Source organism: Glossina fuscipes, unplaced genomic scaffold (assembly GCF_014805625.2).
Source record: "Glossina fuscipes isolate IAEA_lab_2018 unplaced genomic scaffold, Yale_Gfus_2 114, whole genome shotgun sequence".
In the NCBI taxonomy this organism is placed as follows: Eukaryota; Metazoa; Arthropoda; class Insecta; order Diptera; family Glossinidae; genus Glossina; species Glossina fuscipes.
In genome coordinates, this window is record NW_023998457.1 from 2892629 (window position 1) to 2911994 (window position 19366).

The window sequence follows — 19366 nt, forward strand, 5'->3', positions numbered from 1 at the left end:
AATGTTTATATTTGTATACATACATACCGATTATTATGTAATGTAATTTTTCGACGAATTCAAATTGTTGTCAATTTTTCCCCCTTTTCGATCGAGTCTTTCTAAAAATTAATATTTTCTATCATCTAACTATATTCAAAGAAGAAATGTGAATGATTCGTTAGATTGAGAAACCATTTACTTCCTCTGATTACTTAGATGGCTCACATCAAATATGAATTTATATATTTGAAAAAAAAAAAATATTTTCTTCAAATAACAAAAAATACATGGTCCCTTACAACCCAATTTCGAAAGTCATACAACTGTTTTCTTCAGTAAAGGATAAGAAAATTTTTCATTGCAGAGGTATAACGTCTGTTAGACTAATTCATTTATAGCACCATACATCTATATATATATAGTTTAATATCGTATAAATTTAGACTCAAGTTTTTTTATACCCTACGACACTTGTATATTAAGCTAATTCGGATGTACGAAACATACAGAAGGGCTTAAGATAGACCCACCTTTTATTATACTGATCGACACAGAATCATAATCTGAATTGATCTAACTCTGTCTATCTGTCTGATGTAAATTTTTGTTCCAGCTGCAGATGGCCATTTTTAAGATATTTTTACGAAACTTGGTACAGTAGACGGGCGCTATTGAAAATGACTCGGATTGGTACACTTTTTCGGCCACTTGCCACGTAATTCTCTATTCCGAAAAGACCTTGTATGGAAAAAAATTGCCATTTTCAATATTTCTCGACAAAAGTTGCTAAGTAATGATACTTCGGCATTCTGAATTGAAAACTTTGAATCAGCGGCTGCAAAATTTGTAACCCGTTTTCATATAACCGATCCTACGACAACTGAATCTTTATGTGGCAAAATAGATTTTTAATATTTCATGGTGAAAATTTGCTCATAATAGTAAATTGACAAAGAAATCTGCCTTGCTTAATTTAGGCCATGTAGGTCTATTTTTTGGTTTACATCGCTTATAAGGATTCTCATGAAATGTAAACCTTTAATTGTCAAAAAAGACTAATAGTTAATTTTTATGTGATGGAAATGTGTTTATGATTGCAAGAGGACCTAGTTGGAAACACATGGGTCTATTTCTTGGCCCCACTTCATATAAGATGTCCCATGAGTGGTAAGTCCTTTGGGAAAAATAGCTAAGTAGTAGTACTTCGGTTGGTATGAAAACTTTCGACCGACTGGGGCAATATTTGAATCCCCTCTCATATAACGAAAACTGTAGTTCCTACGACAAAAAGGTATAATTTTCAATGCTTCACGATAGAAATTCTATCATAATAGTAATTTGAAAAGCTTAACTGTACCGAACTTAGACAAACTCGGCGTATATTTTGGATTCTACCCTAATAAGAATTTTCACGAAAGTTGATTCTCTGTAGAGCAGAAAAGTCTTAAGTTTTAATATGTGATGATGGAAATTGACCCATAATATTATAGCAATTTCATATAAAAATGAGTTTGTCAAAATTTGGAACATTTACGCCCATTTTTGGATTTTGTCCTATGTAAGGACTAAACTTGTACTACATTATGTGGCCCGCTTTACCATAAATACGTACATGAAAAATATGGCTTTATATAGAAACAAAATATAATTTTTGTGTTTAATAATGAAAATTGTGTTGAACAATCTGGTTTAGAATAGGTAATGGTCGGCCTTGTCCAGCTATAATCTATTTCTAATTCTATTTCGTTATTGGGAGAAATTTGTAATAACTTACTTACGTAATGATGATTCGTGTGATTCATATAATTGCGTTCTATTTATAGTATGCACCGCTGCAGTTCGTAGTGCATAAAAGCCTTCTCATTGTTACTTTCTAGTTGACTTTTCACTTCTTACACTTGGTGTAACAAAATGCGCTAATCACTTGCATAGAATTGACATAGATTCACCTAACTCCAATGAATATGAATGAAACTCGAATGAATATCGTACTTTTTTTTCGTTAGGAGTGAAATATACTCTCAAAATCTTACAACATATACAATTTCCTTTGTTAAAATACATAAATAATATCGAAAATAATTCGGAATGATTTGATTATTGATCTATTAAAAAAGCTTTCATTCAAAATAAAAAATGTGATAATTATTGAAATCATTAAAAAATTTAATTATATTTGTGTCTATTGAAAATCATTCATTGGATTCAATTCAAGAATTTTGTTAAACAAATTGTTAACAGAATAATTTATCAATTTATCAAACAAGCCATGAAGATGTAATAAGCAAAACATGTTTGTTGTTGTTTGCTGTCGACTACGTGATGCAAACCATAACTAAAGTAACTTAATTCGCAACGTAGACTGAAGGCAAACTAGACTTATATCTTGGTTTGTAATATTCAGAAATATTGAAAATATATACTAAGAAAATTATCTGTATATATGCATGGATCGATGTAAAAATCGGAATCGATTTGACTTTTTTTGGTGTATTCAAATTGTCATAGAAACAAGTAAGCAAATTATATGCGACCGTGACCGCATATTTTACGCCCATCATCATTATCCTAAACTATTCCATACTTTATAACATTGGGTGGGTCAGGTTGATTTGTTCTCTCTTCAAAATAAGTAGGGAGTGTGTGTGTTGTGCTGTAACTGTTATGAATAACAAGCAACAAACACAGAAAGCAACGGTGTTCACAGTTTTTATTGTGTAGGAATGTGACATTGTAGGCGTGTCCTTTGACAGAATTCTTTTGCGAACTTGTAGGCAATACTTTCGTTTTTGCGAACAGGTACTATACAGTTGGGCGGACGAACAGATTGACTGGTGTATGTGTTGTATTTTATGAGTAACAAGCAAAAACACTGAAAGCAACGGTGTTTACGGGTCTTGTTATCTAGGTTTGTGGGCGTTGTAGGCGTGTCCTTTGAAAGATTTGGATTATTTTCAAATTCTTTTGCAAACTTGTAGGCAATACCATCGTTTTTGCGAACGGGGAGATGTTTAGCACAGGTACTACACAGTTGGGCAGACGGACAGATAGACGGACGAACAGATTGACATAGTGTATGTGTTGCGTTTAATGAGTAACAAGCAAAAAACACGGAAAGCAACGGTGTTCAGAGTTTTTGTTTTGTGGGTGGTTGGGCGTTGCCTTTGAGTTGTCCTTTGACTCGTTTGGGGACTTAGATATGCGTTGTGAAATTCAATGAATACTCTCTTAAAATGTCGTAGCAAATTTCGCGTTACATTTAATTTGCAATGCTTCAAATATTTGGCATAAAAGCCATCAAAAGGTGGTAAAGCGTAACGATTAGTATTTCTGACATTAATTTAGAGAGAATATGACAACAAAAATAAATATATTTATGTGCGAGAACTTATCTGCCGGTAAATACGAAACGGTAATGGTAACGATAAAGTACCGGATAATTATGCGGTGCAAATATGTTGTTATATTAATAGTGGTAATCAGAGCAAAATAACAAAGACATTATAAGTCACAAGATATTTTTTTTCTGCTTGGTTTGGGGGACTTAAAAATCTACTTTTACAATAAAGTTGATATCCTGCGAAATATCAAAATTAATATAAAATCGAAACAACTATAATAAGAATACGCATCCCTTTCTTTTATGCCTAGTAGCCGATCATAACATTACAATGCGGGCCGAAAATGGCCATTTTTAATCTTTATAAGCTTAAATAAAGAATAAATTTATACGACTTTCAGTCATAGATTAGAGAATTTTAAGTAAAATATACGAGAAATTTTAAATAAACAAGCAAGAAAATAGACGTAGATGGCCCAAAGTCGCGAAAGTATATTTTCATATGAAATTACTATTATGGGTCAATTTTCATCACCACATACTAAAACTTAGACTTTTCTGCTCTAAAAGGGATATTTATGAAAATCGTTATGAGTGTAGGATCCAAAAGAGAGACCGGCATGGTTCAAATTTGTTACTATTATGGTATAATTTTCACCTTGAAACGTTGAATATCATAGATTTCTGCCGTTTGAACTACTGTTTCCGTTGTATGATACGGGGGTTCAAAAATTGCCCTGGACGATCCAAAGTTCCCATATCAATTTAGAATGCCGAAAGACTCCTACTTAACCACTTTCGTCGAGAAATTCTGAAAATTGCAAATTTTTTCCACATAACGATTGTTCAAAACAGGGCATCATAAGGGGCGTGGTCGAAAAAGTTGAGCGATCTGAACCATTTTCAACAGCGTTCGTGCTTGGGTCAAAAGACGTCAATGTACCAAATCTCATCAAAATATCTCAAGAAGTAACTATCTGTAGCTTGAATATAAATTTATATAGGCACAAGTTTGACACCCAGACAAGCTTAAAGCAGTTCAGATCGTAATTGTGAATCGATCAGTATAATAAAAGGTGGGTCTTCCGTGTGTTACATGCGTCCGCGCTAACTTATTATACCCTGTACTACAAGTGGTGTATGGTATAATTAGGTGGACCTAATTTGAAGCGCATGGGTCTACTTCTTCGCCAAACCCCATATAAGATACTTTATGAGATCTTATAAACTCATAGGAGCTTTTCAGTAAAAAAAGCTACAGGTCCAGTAACGGTGTTCATATGTACTTTTTGGTTAGCGAAAGAGCAAATAAATGGACTACGTGAAGTGGTATAGGGTATGTAACGGATTTTGTGGATTGGGATTCAAATTTGATAAGATTAGTTTTTATGTCAAATTATTACTATGAACGAATTTTCAGCCAGAATGACGGAAAGTTAAACTTTTTTACCGTTTCCTTTAGGAACACTAATCTGGCGAATGGATTTAAAAATTTACTAAATCCAATCCAAGCTTTGCACACCAATTTATTATAGAATGGCGATGTATTACTACTAAGCAATTATTGTTGCGAAATTTTGGAAATGACAAAAGTTGTTTTATATTGGGGCCTGTCCTAAAAGTGGTCCAATCTGAACCATTTTCAGTACGGTCGGTCTTAAGGCCAAAGTACATTGATCTAACAAATTTCATCAAATCATTTCAATAATCGATCTGTGAATTGAACACAAAAATATATGTGGACAAACGGACGCACAAACTTAGATCAATTCAGAAAATGATTCCAAATCGTTTGGTACAATAAAAGATGGTTCAATCTCAAATCCTTTTGGATGTTGCGTACGTCCACACAAAACTAATATACTTTCTAGCGCAAATGCTAACAATAAAACTCTGACACGTTTATGCATACGAACGCGCACATATTGTTTCCTAAACCTTTTAAGTATTATATAAAATATTACAATTTCAAAAATTACTTTTACTAGTTGCTCTAAAAATGTATGAATAGCCATGTAAGTGTGTATGCATGTATGTATGTATGTATGCATGAATAGCACAGAATAGCACCTCAGTGATTTCCTTTAACACATATATATAAGAACGTTTGTTGCATTTCAATGCTTTCAGTTACTTGTGTGGTTTCGGTAGAATGTGAAAACGTTCTCTTCGATTTACATACAGTTATCTTTCGGATTTTTTTTTTCGTTCATTTTTCATTTTTAATAACGCGCCAGGATTTCCTTTTAAGCAAACGGAACGGTATTCAATTTTCTGCACAAATCCACTGTATAAAGCAAAAATCACAGATGCAAAGCATGTTTTACTATATAAGGATCACATCTGTTATATTTACGGTGTTTGTCTCAAGCTGTGATTACATGACATCGGTAAAAGGATTAAACTATTTAACTAGCGATTATCAAAACAAGAATAATAAGTTTTTGAAAACTTTTTCATTCGATTCATTGGATTTAAATTCGGCTGGCGAAATGGCAACATCAACTGACTCATCAGGTACAGGTAGCGCGTTTTAGTTAATTTTAAAGGCTTGCGATTTACTATGGCCGATAAGGATTTCAAAGAAATTTCAATAAAATTTACTAAAGTGAAATTTTTTAAATAAACAGAAATGAGAATGGAAAGCAAGGTTCAAGTAGTAGGCCTTTCCGTAAAACTCTGACAAATATCGAGTAAAAATTTATGTAAAATTATTGCGAAACAGTTGAGATTATCACTGATTTTTTATTTATCAAAGTCGTTCCAAGTCATCTTTACTGGCAGAAAATTTCCGAAATTGAAGTCATGTTCGGTAGAGCTTTGTAAGCTATTGGAGGCACCCCTTTTTATTCCTTTCCCCATACAAGCCACGTATGTTATGTCTTCACGTTATGCTCAATATTTGAGGTTTTCAAATTTCAATCGAGCAGGTGATGAAAGTATAAATTTGCCATAGACTTAGGCGTGGATAAGCAAAATCATATACATACAAACTTTCGTCACTTAATTTCGCAAACTACTTGACAAGGTCTTATCCTTATGTTGATCTTTCTGTACATGATGCTTATCAATCCGTACTGAGGTTATATTCGATTTCTAAAATCTTAAAATGACGACTGATTTGATAAAGAACAATAAGGAGTAGCTAATAAGAGCAAGAAAAAAAAAGGTTCTCGAAATTCTTCTAATAAAGATTTACACTTCCACTTGCATACGCGATGGTCTCTCTGAACTTTGATATCTTCAAACGCCAGTCGAAAACTATCAGAAAACAGGAAGAATTTTAGACGAAATATTTTGCAAACCATTTCAAACAAATACTTGTTCGCTTGTATAACCCTTTTCTTAGATAATATTCGCTAATATTGAGGTTATGTCTGAACTTTGCAATCTTTAAATGATGAAAGTATTTATTTAAACCTCACTAGTTTTGATTGGCTGATTAGAGTAAGTAACATTTTCGGAATTGAAATCTTTGCAAAGAAGTTTCCTGCAAAATTGCGAATACGGACTTGTACTAACTACGTACTTATTAGCTGCGCTTAATAATATATATTAGTTTCGCTAGACCTTGCGCGCTATTCTGGCTTTTCGGAAATAAGTATTTCCTTAAGACAATGATGATGAATACTTTTTTTAAATGTCATCGTAAAAATTCCAGCTTTCATAATGCGCTTTACATCTCTGATAGGTGGTGTCCGAAAGGAGAGGGAACTTCAAAACGTATCAGACCGGAATCATTCGCATACGACCTGCAAGGTCTTTCATTACGAATGATATTAAAAGTTGGTTTTCTCCGAGGTTTCTTCGAACTTATAGTGTTGTGGGAGCATCACGTTCTTTTCTAAATTTAAAAAACTCTGGCCCTTAATCATGCTTAGGTATTAAGACCTAGTTTTTTATTTTAATTTTCGCAATTTGAGTAAATGACCATAGGTCAGGTGGATGTACATGGCTACACTAACTCAATACATCACGCCGGCAAGGAAGATTTATAGGAAATTTATTTGCAGTGACTACCTGGTAAGGACTTTCTAATACGCATTCATAAAATAATAAATTGATGGCTTGGTCATGTGAATATTTTATTCGCCTCGAAGGAAAACATTCTAATATTTTAAGGACGCTTTGCAGGACTAGATTTTTGTATGAATAGTTCATGGAGCACCAAGCTTACAATCTGCCTCAAATTGGATATTTATAGTATGCGTTCTATGATAGGCGAGACCATATAAATATATATATACTTTCTTTACAATGACCTTATACATAGACGCAATATATATTTGCCTTAGGTTGAATCTCCGCTTTCTTCTGTTTTCTTCTTTCATTAAATATAGAAAAGACAGATGGTCGTGGTTGCAGAGTTTTATAGCAATCAAGATTGTAGGCAGAATCCTTTTTTATTTCGTTTCATTTGTGTATTGCAAGGATTTGTATAAAAATTAAGGTCATGGAAACAGCGATCGATTACAGGCAATTTTACAACATTAACATAGAGTAGTTACAGTGTAGGTCATTGGATTTAACTGACATGTGACAATACATGCATATGATTGCTTAAAAGTTATTGTCATTTTTCCAGCTTTATATTTTTTTTTTTACTTAGCTTATCGTTCTCAACGTCATCTATGTAAGTCATTATTAACATATATATTATCGGTATAAAATATAAACAAAATTTTAATTTGCGGATAATTTGGTTTGCATGTCACCCGAGAGATTTATAGAAATAACCAATTTTTAGTAAATATTTGTACATCTGTAGCGTAGTAGTGATTAAAGACACGCAATAATCTATTCTTACGCACAGATGGTAGAATTTCCAAATCCTCTATCAGTAGGACCGCAGGAGGACAATATAGTTGTGATAGTAACTGAGATCGAGAACTAAGGGCGTTAAAATTTCGAACCAATTCAATTTCGATTTGTAGGATGCATATGCCTACCAGTCAAGGTGCAATTGACTTATAACACTCAATATCACTGTAGTAGGGAACGTATTAATTTGGTACTCTACTTATTCCATATCTATCTGTTCTTGTATTCCATCCACACGCTCAAACTATCAAGATAGAGATGTCATATTAGTTTTGCTACAAGGATGCAATCTATTGAAAATGCTTTGGACCGGATACTTGTTACGACTGCTCCTCATATAAATCTATTTGGATAAGGCTAATCAAGCAATACTCTGCATGACTTCGCTTACTGTGACTTGTCTTTACCTATTTGCTTTACAAAGTACAAAAAAAAAAAATAGAAACAGGCTTGTGGCAAATAAAGGTTTCCTTTTTTATTTTTAGAATGTATATAATCCAAAGTAACCATGGGAAATTTATAAGTCAAATCACACGCTTAGATGGACTTTCATTGTAAAATGTTAAAAATTACGCTTTAGTGCTTTATAAAGACACAGCTTCCTATGAAAGCTGGTACTGGAGGAGATTTCACTTATTGGCGTATGGGGTCCAAATTTTTCACATTACATTTAGTACGCGGGAAAACTAGTATTTACCAATTTTCTTCGATACATTTTAGAATTTGGAAATTTTTTTTCGAAAGGCTTTATATATGGAATGATCGTAAAGATAGTGCGAATTCCATTCTCCCATTCTACACAGTATTTGTTCTTAGATGAAAATATGTTAACAAGCTTGACTCAATTCCGAAAATGATTCTGAATTTGATTATTATATATATGTCTATATAAATCTTACATATCCTGTACTACGGATAATATGGAACATAAAAATTGATGATTGGCGTACGAAATGAATGTGGAAAATTTGCATGGAAAACAGGCATTTTTCGAACCCCCTTACCATATAAATAGTTAAGATTCTATAATGAAAATTTAAAATTTTTAGATCTTTTTAAATTCTCAACTTTGGTTAGTGTATAGTATATAGGCAGTATTCAACGGTCTATCTGTTCCAAGAAAAGTTGGAAAGATATTTTCTGTGTTTCGGAAAATAGAATAAACTTTTTTTATGCCCATCACCGAAGAATGAGGAATATATTCATTTGTCGAAACATCAGAGACACCATAAATTATATACATTCTTAAATCAGCAACAAATTCCAAGACGATTTAAGCATGTCCGTCTGTCCACCTGTGAGGTTGTCCGTCGGTGCAATGTTAGTTGTAAACATTCTCTTAACCGCAACAATGAAGCTATCGACTTTGAATTTGGCAGAAACATTCGAAGATTTTGCACACTGGTTGATAATGCAAATGGGCCTAATTGGCCTGCAGTACTACGGAAGCTGAGAACACTTCTGTGTTCATTACTCATAAACTACAGCAGATAAATCCACTAAAATTTGAAAGCATATTCCCTGGCCGATGTTGTAGTACCTGTACAGAGACGCAAAAAAGATTTATCCTGCCATCGCGCTATCCAATATTGTCTTGTATCAAAATTTAATTTTTTCTTTCAATAGCTTTACAAACCCCAGAAATAAGCTTCAAAAACTCCACAAAATTTATAAATTCTTGGTGAAATTCTAATTTTGAATGTACCTAACAGTGTCTATCTGGCTGTCTGGCAAAGTGTGCAATGTCTGTGGTCAACACTTTCCCGTAGGCGAAAATAAAGATATCGCTTACAGATTTGCAAAGGAATTTGGAAGTAAACCAAACTTTTGAAACGATGTACCTACAACGCCCACAGGCCTCTATGACAAAAGCTTTTATTTTGAAAATGGAAAAAACCAGCCTTGCTCACTCCACACCATGCCCACTCATAGTTCTTTTACTTTTTTTGTTTTTCTTAGCATAACAATGATGGGTATAAAAGATTCGGTCACGACCGATCATAGTTTTATTAGTGTTGTTTTTTCTTCATTTTAATTAATTATCGAATTTTCAGCTCTTTTGCGTCACTTAATCATCGGCAAGTTAACACCGAATATAGTTACGCCAACAGCATCGTTTTGCATTTGTGTACCACCAGGGTCATGTCCAAGCCCTTTGCCCTCACCGTCTACGGATGGTAGCGGGCAAATTGATGTACGCATTGTTAATAATGTATGGGAACTACATAAGCTATTGTGATGTTTAATGTTTAGAAAACATTTTTTTTTGTTTTTTCGACGCCGGTTAGGCCGCTTCTTCTGGTACGCCGACAACTTCATTCTCTTGTAATTATGGATTAGAAGTATGTTGTCAAGCTGGCTCATATCAGTGTGGTCGTCGGTATCCACCACCGCCGGGCAGTAAACAAGCTGGTCTAGGTCAAGCCAATTTTGGAGACTATCCATGGCAGGTGGCATTATTAACAACCGCAGATATATATATAGGTTCCGGTGCTTTGTTGACAAGTCAACATGTTCTAACCGCGGCTCATAAAGTTCATAACATACCGTAAGTAAAAACTATAAGATGTATTATTTGATCAAAAAGTACGGAGGATTTTTAACTTGCGAGCTCTACATTTTCTATAGAGAGTTAACTGCTTTTGTGTACTTTTGTAGCACTTTATCAACATAGTGAACATATGATTATCTACGGACAGAATTTGTAGCTAGGGTTTAACGTGGGTTCCTGCCTGAAAGGCTTAACCCCACGGTGGCCCAAGCCACTTTTAAGCGTACTACGCCCCCTGGCGAGTTAGACAATCCCCACAGAGTAGAGGCCTAAACAGCACCAGAGTCCAGAACAGTTTATTGTGTATGGAACAATAAAGTCCACTCTGGTCAATGGCGAGGCCTAGCTGCACTCAATTGTTCCATTTTAGCTAGGAACTCGCCAACCACAACCACCACGAGTACTCCCCGAAGGGCCGCACCCAAGCAGTCAGGACTCACAAATTGATCAACTGACTGCTTCCGCCATAAGGCTTCCACTGTGCTGTTGATCAATTACCACCATTACCCGCAGGCATCCGTGACATGTGTTCAAAAGTAAAAATAGGTAAAAGGGGAAAACTTATTCGTCATATCCCTTTTCCATTTTTGCATGTATTAATTAATTTACCAGATATTTTCTATCAATCGGCCAAAGGGAAGGCCATCCGTCACTTCCTTTTTGCATTAATAGTATAATTAATTTATTTATTACGACTTAAGGACAAAGTCCATCATATACCCGCAGGCATACGTGGCTTTGAGAGGCGAGCTTTCTGACCCCCGTGGCTCCCAGTTTGTTTTGCAAAGCCTTTGGCATACTTTGGGCGGTTGTTAAAAACAACCGTACTTGCTTCGGATTCTCCATACTTTCCTGGTTGCCAGCACCAGTGAACTACTTTTCTTCAAGAGATTATCTACGGACAGTTTCATGCAGCTTATCGGGCTGCGTCTGGCGAGCGTATGAGATATTTTCGGAAACTAATTAAAGAGTTCTCTTAGAATCGTGCGCCAAAAACTTGAAAACGTCGTAGAAATATTGAAAGACGCACTTGTGGATAACAGCTTACTATAGTCACGAATTTATGAATGGTACATAGACTTTCAGAAAGGCCGAGAAGAGATCTGCGCTTCTTATTATGGGTTCTACAAAAACTTAGAAGTGAACTTTAATTGGAGAGAAATTTTGTTTGAGATTTCTGACCTTTCCAAAAATTTTCAGTGAAATACAACACTGTCGGGGTACTGCTGCAACTAAAGTAAGCAACCATTGCTGCAGCATACTCAAGATCTACGATGCCCAGCAGATGAGTTAAAGGGGAGGAAATGCATGTGCATTTCTCAAACTAGAAATTGCCGAAGGGAACCTGATAAACAACAAAGCCGCTACTTTATAATGCATGAAATATTGAAGAAGAGAGAGAAAGAGAGGGAAAGAAAGAGAGAGAGAGAGAAAGAGAAAGAGAGAGAGTGAAGAAATACTGATTTCTCACAACTTTTTGATCAACCTATATATTCGTTATCAATATTACAGAATCTAAATAATTTGCATCTTATATCTGTATAATTGCAGGGAAAAGTCGTTTAAAGTCCGCGTAGGTGAATGGGATGCTGCTAGCACAAATGAGCCTGTACCTGCGCAAGATGTATCAGTTTCCAAAGTTTACGTTCACCCAAATTTCAATAAGAATAACCTACAAAATGACGTAGCCATATTGAAATTGGTTAATCCGGTTTCATTGGTCACCAAATCAACGGTTGGTACAGTTTGTTTGCCCACAATACCTTTAAAACAGGGTCAACGATGTTACGTGGCTGGTTGGGGTAAAAGTGATTTCGGTCCCACTGGAGCTTATCAATCCATACAACGTGAGGTCCAAGTACCCGTTTTATCTAATGACAATTGCCAAACAGCTTTGAGAAAAACACGTTTAGGATCTCGCTTTATCCTAAACAATTTAAGCTTTATATGCGCAGGCGGTGAGGTCGGAAAAGATGCTTGCACGGTAAAGTATTATAATTGAAATCAATTTATTTAATTGCATATCAATTTGGTGTTACTTGCTTCTTAGGGCGATGGCGGATCACCGTTGGTGTGCGAAAATAATGGTATTTGGTATGTGTTGGGTTTGGTGGCTTGGGGAATCGGTTGTGCTGCCCCTGGGATACCAGGTGTTTATGTTAATGTAAACTCTTATATACCATGGATACAAAGCATGTTAGCTTCTTAACTAACAAAGTTAATTTGTAACGGAACAGTTCACTTAAAGCTTGCACTCAATCTTATTCTCTCGCATTTGGAAAACGTTCGGCATGGAGAGGAAAGAAGAATGCAAAGAGCAACAAAATAAAGATGTAAAGCATTTCGAGATAAAAAAAATTTATACACGTAAAAAGAATATATACTACATATATATAAAATCTTAAAACCTGCAATATATTTAATTAATCTGACAATTTTGATGGGCAGAAGAAAGTAAGACACTAGGCCTTGTTCGGAACTTAGTTTTCTAATATATTCTCTAGAATATTTTCTGAAGGTCTCTAAAAAGGGAGAAACGTTTGATTTAATTGTCTTAACTGACACGCCTACAATTCTTTGCAGTTTCTATATATTTTACACTCGAAAGGTACTCGTTTTAATGATAAGATACTACAAATTAAATCTCGTTCCCATATAAAGACATGCTCTTCCCAGGAGTTCTTATAAGGCAAGGTGTTTGGAAAAAAGTCCCACGATGATGGTAATAAATTGTGTGCTGTAGTTTGAACACAACAAATAGTTGCGATAAACCTCATCAAGGCCGACGGACAGATATACCTTAGTGGTTCTAAAAATTAATTCCAAATCGAACCGTATAATGCAATATAGATGTATGATTATTGTATACATCGTTACATGTTACTATATATATTCGTTGCTAGTGGCGTATGGTATAAAAATTTTCATTGGCAAGATCTGGTAAAGTATTGACTACTGACTATTCGTCCTAAGCTGAACCCAAAGAAATACTGACAAAGTTCTTTCCTACTTGAGAGTAATGCTCTTAAGCGTAAATTCAAAAAAAGCTTCCTTTCGCCAAAACAGCGCAAACAGTTTGAAGAGCATTTCTCTTAGAAAAAACCCAAAAGTTTCTCTTCATATTAAGCTTTCTCTTCTAAAGTTTCAATTTCTGTATGGTAAGTTTTCCTTTACTTCCTTGAGCATGGAAAGTGTATACAATTTTCTGCTGCTTTGTTTTGATAAAAATGAAAACTACAAGTGTCTGCGAAATAAACGTAAAATGTCTAGTCCGTCCTCAGCCTTTCAATCAAATAGATGTGTGGTAAAAATATTTATAAAGTATTAAAGTAAAAAAAAAAATAAATAAATAAATAAAGCAAAAAGAACTGCAAAAAATCAACTACAAAAACAACAACAACACAAATAATAATAATAACAAAACATTAAACATCTTTATGCGAAAAATCGAATAAAAAAAAAATAGAAAAACAAATCAAATGAAATTGAAGTGAAAACAAAAATTTACAAAGCATTACAGTGATTAATATATGAAAAAAAAGAAGGAAGGAAATAAAGATTTAAATGAAAAGAAAGAAAAAAAAAAGCAATAAATTAAAAAATTTTCTTCGAAACCGTTAGGTATGAAGTCTAAGCTAAATTAAGCGAATGATATAAAAGATACATAAAGAACACTATCGTAATCTGAGTTCGATTGTATAATATATATATATATATTTATTATATATATATATATATATGTTTGCATATACAATAAGTAAAAGACTTTTTAAATGAAAAATAAAAGATAAAAATAAAATTTAAGTAAAGTCATTATAATAACAATTTTTTTTTTTTTTTATTATATTATTCTTAAGGTCAATTTCTTAAATAGTTAGAGGTGAGTGAGTCTTCTTCTTTTTCTTTTTTTTTATTCTTTTTCTGCTCTTAGCAGAATGTTTCAAAAAAACATTTGGGGTTAAATGTACACTAAAGTTTAAATTCGATGTGCCTGTATGCGTGCGTGACTGCGTGCTTGTGTTTCTGCATTTTATATATATATATATGTATATATAAATATATAAGTATTTTATTTCAATTTTTTTTTGTTTTTTTTTTGGCGTCAGACGCGGCGTCAGACATCTGAAGACCTTCTCATCATTTTCCCTCATTTCATAAGGCATCGTAAGAGTGAAAAAAAGAACTTCACTAAAAATATATAAAACTTGTTATTGTAATGGAGCCCTAAATATTATATATGAAACATAGCAAAATAGAAAAATGTGTCTTTTATGTTTGCGTGTTTGTGTGTGTGTGTGTGTGTGTGTGTTTATGCATACGCGTATATATGTTTTTATGAATATGTATTGTATGACATAGTTTCAATAGACGCGTTATCGTAGAGTGTCCTTGATGTCGTCATTATGTCTTTAAATGAAAAAACAAAAAAAAGAAATAACAATATAAATTGATTATCCGAATAATAAATGAAAAAAAAGGAAACAATTTTTTTTTTGTTTTTCTTTTGATAATTTATGAAAACGGAAAAGGTAAATAAAATAATATACATGATTGCGCGACAACAAGGAATCTACTATCGAATTGTAATAACAATATTTTCCACATTATTAGATAGTAAAGCTCTAAAAATAATATTAATAATAATAATAATAGAAAAAACAATGAAGCAAAATTCATTTCTATATATTTATGCGATTTTCCTTTTCATTACCCCTACTTATCGATTGCTAACTTCACTTCACATTGCTTTTTATGCTGATTATAAAACAAAAAAAAATAAAGAACAAGTAAGAAAATTACAACCGGTCACAATCGAATATTTTATACTCATAGTCGCTATCTTATAGAAGATTGAAAATAAGAAAAAATATTTGAATTTGGATGGACTTGGTTGTTCTAGAATAATTTTCTAGAAATTTATATGGTATATCTGGTGTAGTCTTGTCAGCAAGAAGGAAAAAAAAACACGAACAGCTCAGTTTTGGGGGCAAAGAAGCGTGGGAACTGTAGGCACGCTCTCTACTCAGGTCATTTTCAAATTCTTTGGCAAATTTGTAGGCGATATCTGCTTTTTTGCAAAAAGAAGAACATTTATCGGAGATGGTATAGAGTTAGACAGACGGACAGTTGGACATGCTTAAGTGTATTCCGAATCTGCAACTGGGTAAAAGTGTACATACTTCACATGATTTTTGAAACTTGCAGAGGCAAAGTTATTGAAAAGAAATATAAATTTTGATACACCTTAATATTGATTGGGCGTTATCACTTTTTGCAATATTCGTACAGGTACTACAGCATCGACTAAACGGAATAAAAGTTCATGTTGTTGTAGATTTATCTGCTGCTGTTTATGAGTAATAGGCAAAAAGCAATTTCCTATTCCTTTAGAAGAAGATAGAGATGTTCTCAATTCACATGACGCTATAGGCAGGTTCTTCAACCGATTTGGCTCATTATCAATAGGAAACTGCGTGCAAGAATTTCCGATCCTTTTAAGCCGACAATTTTATTTTTCCACAGACAGTTTTTTATAATAGATATTGGACATACGGACAGACAGCGAAACGGACAGATGAACATGCTTAAATCGTTTAAAAATTGGAGGCTGAGCAACAATCTATATATATATATATATATATATATATATATACTTTGTGAGATCTCTGAAGTTTCCTTCTGGGCGTTGCAAACATTTTGACAAACTGAGTATATCTCTCATGCTTCGTTGATGGGCATAAGAAAAAAAAAAACAATAAAAAAGCCGAGCTGCACGTATCATATTCTAGAGTTTATTTGAATTTATGATTGTAGTGTGTATGCTTAAATCACTTTTAGTCAGCATGTTGGTCTTGCCTCCTTATTTATTATTGAGTATAAGCATAAATCCTTAGCGAAAAGCATATGTGCTTTAAATGCAAAATATCATTCAATTGGATTTTCATAAACTTAGTTCTCTTCCTAAGTTTCTTATAAATCTTTGCATATCTAGAAGTAAATCAGGGGAGTGTTAGTGACGTTCAAGAACTCGAATAAAATCCCGTTCTTTAAGCTGATGCACAACAAACATATTTACAATCATAAAGATCCATAAATACTTTGAATTGAATGTTTGACTCAATGTTGCGATTATGTTTGATATCTAAAATTTTCTATGATAATCTTTACCTATTTCCCCAAGTACTCGTTCCATTATGCTTGTTTTACAAGAAAGAAATTTTCTCCTCTGACATTTCTTGGGCAATATTTTTATATACAAATGTTTTTCACTTATCTACTGTATGATACCCGAATAGTGCACTTTTCTTCCATATTAATCTGCCGAAAGTGTGCCTCGGAAGAGATGATCTGCTAGCTGTGGAGATTAAGATCAGTTTTTATATTTTTGCTGCGCGACAGCTTTCTCCTATTGGTTTCAACAATTTTGTTATTATTGTATAAGCGATGCTGTAGTATTTGTATAAAAACGGAAAGAACGGACCACGCCTGCTCAATATTAAGGTGTATTAAAACTTAATAATCTTTCCAATCACTTTATAATGCGTAGAGACACGCTTCAAAAAACCTGTAAAGTATGTAGATTTTTGCCCACTTACAGCTTCGGAATGCACCTAAACATATCCGTCTGCTTGTTTGTCCATCTGCCCATCTGTCCAGCTTTACATGATCAACGATAAATATTTTCCCCCCTTTTTAAAAATGAAGATACCGCTAAAGATTTTGAAAATGACCCATATCAGCCAAAGAGTACGCCTAGAGCCCTCATATGCCCGCGCTAGAGAACTGCGAACATCTTTGCTTTTCATGTTTTTTGCTTGTTACCGATAAACTACAACAGGAACACGGTATGAATTTCCACTTTTTTTTCGAAAATAGGAAAAATGAGCCACGCCCAGCCAATATTATATAGTATCAAAATTTAGTTGTTTTCTCTTTTTTAGTTCTTTTTAGAATAATGATGACTACAGAAGATTCGGTTACGACCGAATATAAATTACTTGCACGTATACATTTTTTGTAGTATTTTGGAACAACGTTTTCTAGTGAAGTGCATAGGATATAACTTAATACTAAGTTAATTTAAACTGTTTTTTTTTTTTTAATAATAAAAAGATTTTTTTTTTTTAGTTGAAAATTTACCTTTTGTACTCAAACATCCGCCAATCGTATATTATCTCAACATCGTATGAAATCTCTCGCGTATTTCACTAAACATAAGATTACGGGATTAAACGGCTTTTTTTTTTAATTGAAATTTGGACCACTTATACTGCTTGCCACAGAACCCCTAAAATTGATAGTGTTTCGCGAAAATGACTGCTGAGTGATGGCTGAACTTTCGTCATTTCTTTATCAATCAGTGCCAATAAAAGCCTTTATTTATTTGAAACCGATATTAATTCGCCGACCCAAGCAGCGATGTTTGTCATCAATTTTTTCAGCAAACCAAAGCTTAGTTCTGACGCTTTGATTTTTGTTTACAGTCTTCTCTCCATTCATTGCTCGTATTTTTTGATTAATATTCAACGTTTTTCTGCATTGATTTTTCAGATAGCTTTAGAATGCGTTGAGTTTGCCTTTATATCAAGCTTAGTCGCTTCTCGAGGAGGTACGCTGTATGAGAATTGGACGGAAGAGCACTTAGGTGCTGGAGAATGAACTAGAATTTCAATTGGATGCTTGCTGCAGAGAAACATGGAAATAGTAGGTGAAAAGGACAAGTGAGCTGGCAGCCCTATGTTCCGAATAAAATGTACACAAAACTATAGCTATACTTATGCAAGCCTTAGCAAGGAAAATTGTTTCGAATGGAAGAGTAGGTAAAGTGGAAGGTGCTTAATTCAGTCCCTAATTTTTGCTAAATATTTTCATAGTTCTATTGTTCACATCTCGCATAACTGTTATGGATTGTAATCGATTGAAATCGACTATAACAGCTGTTTCGAGGGCTAAAAAAAAATGGGCATAACGGTATAGTAACTAAGGGGATCGTTTTGAAGACAACGAAAGAGATTTTGAATAATAAATAGATTTAAAGAAAGCTATGATTAAATGGGTCTTAATTTTTGATCACAATAATAATTCATTATATTTTGTTTATTGTGGGCGTGGGGTCTAAGAAGCCGTATACAAAATTTTAATTTTTTCTCTTAATTCCTATGTGCTTTTAAGTACTCCAACAGTATAAAATAGACTATGAAATGTTTATTAAATCGACTCAACACTTTATGCCCGATTAAAAATATACTCTAAAGCTCTGGATACTTGAGTTTGGTTTCTTTGTATACTCTACACCACTTGTGGTACAAGTGCATATTTAGTTTGCGCCGACCTATGTAAAATCCGGAAGGACTTGAGATAGACCCAGCTTTTATTAGGCCGATCGAATCAGAAGTTAAGCTTGTCTGCCTGTCTGTCCATTATTTACTCTTGTCGATTGATGGATTCAGAATCACCTTCTGAATCATTTTTCACGTCGAAATAAGTTTTTCTGTCTGGCTGCCTGTTTGTCCGTCTTTTCTTCTTATGCTTAATCTATAGGTCGCAATTTTCAACACATTTTTAAGAAAATTTGATAAACTGATATGTTTTGGCTCAAGGGCGAACCCTATTGAGAATGGTACGTATCGGATCAATTATTCGAAAAAATATCGTAATTTTCGGAATTTTGC

At 33.8% G+C, this 19366-nt stretch overlaps 2 protein-coding genes across 7 annotated transcripts in view; both read left to right on the forward strand.

Annotated features, from left to right (window-relative positions):
- The first annotated feature begins 5450 nt into the window (after positions 1-5450).
- Positions 5451-13414, forward strand: LOC119639950 (phenoloxidase-activating factor 2-like). Its single transcript, XM_038037695.1, has 5 exons — positions 5451-5839; positions 10198-10355; positions 10432-10691; positions 12246-12678; positions 12745-13414. Exons 1-5 carry the CDS (start codon positions 5632-5634, stop codon positions 12901-12903), a joined length of 1218 nt encoding a protein of 405 aa, XP_037893623.1. The 5' UTR covers positions 5451-5631; the 3' UTR covers positions 12904-13414.
- An 861-nt stretch (positions 13415-14275) lies between these two features.
- Positions 14276-19366, forward strand: part of LOC119639930 (probable serine/threonine-protein kinase DDB_G0282963) — a 46827-nt gene continuing 41736 nt past the window's right edge. For 3 of the 6 annotated variants that reach the window (XM_038037665.1, XM_038037667.1, XM_038037666.1), the window contains exon 1: positions 14495-14574. The gene's annotated coding sequence lies outside the window, so the exon portion shown is untranslated. Of the gene's footprint in view, positions 14316-14494; positions 14575-18231; positions 18515-19366 lie in introns of those variants that run through there. The other 3 variants (XM_038037662.1, XM_038037660.1, XM_038037663.1) reach the window with 3 other exon arrangements.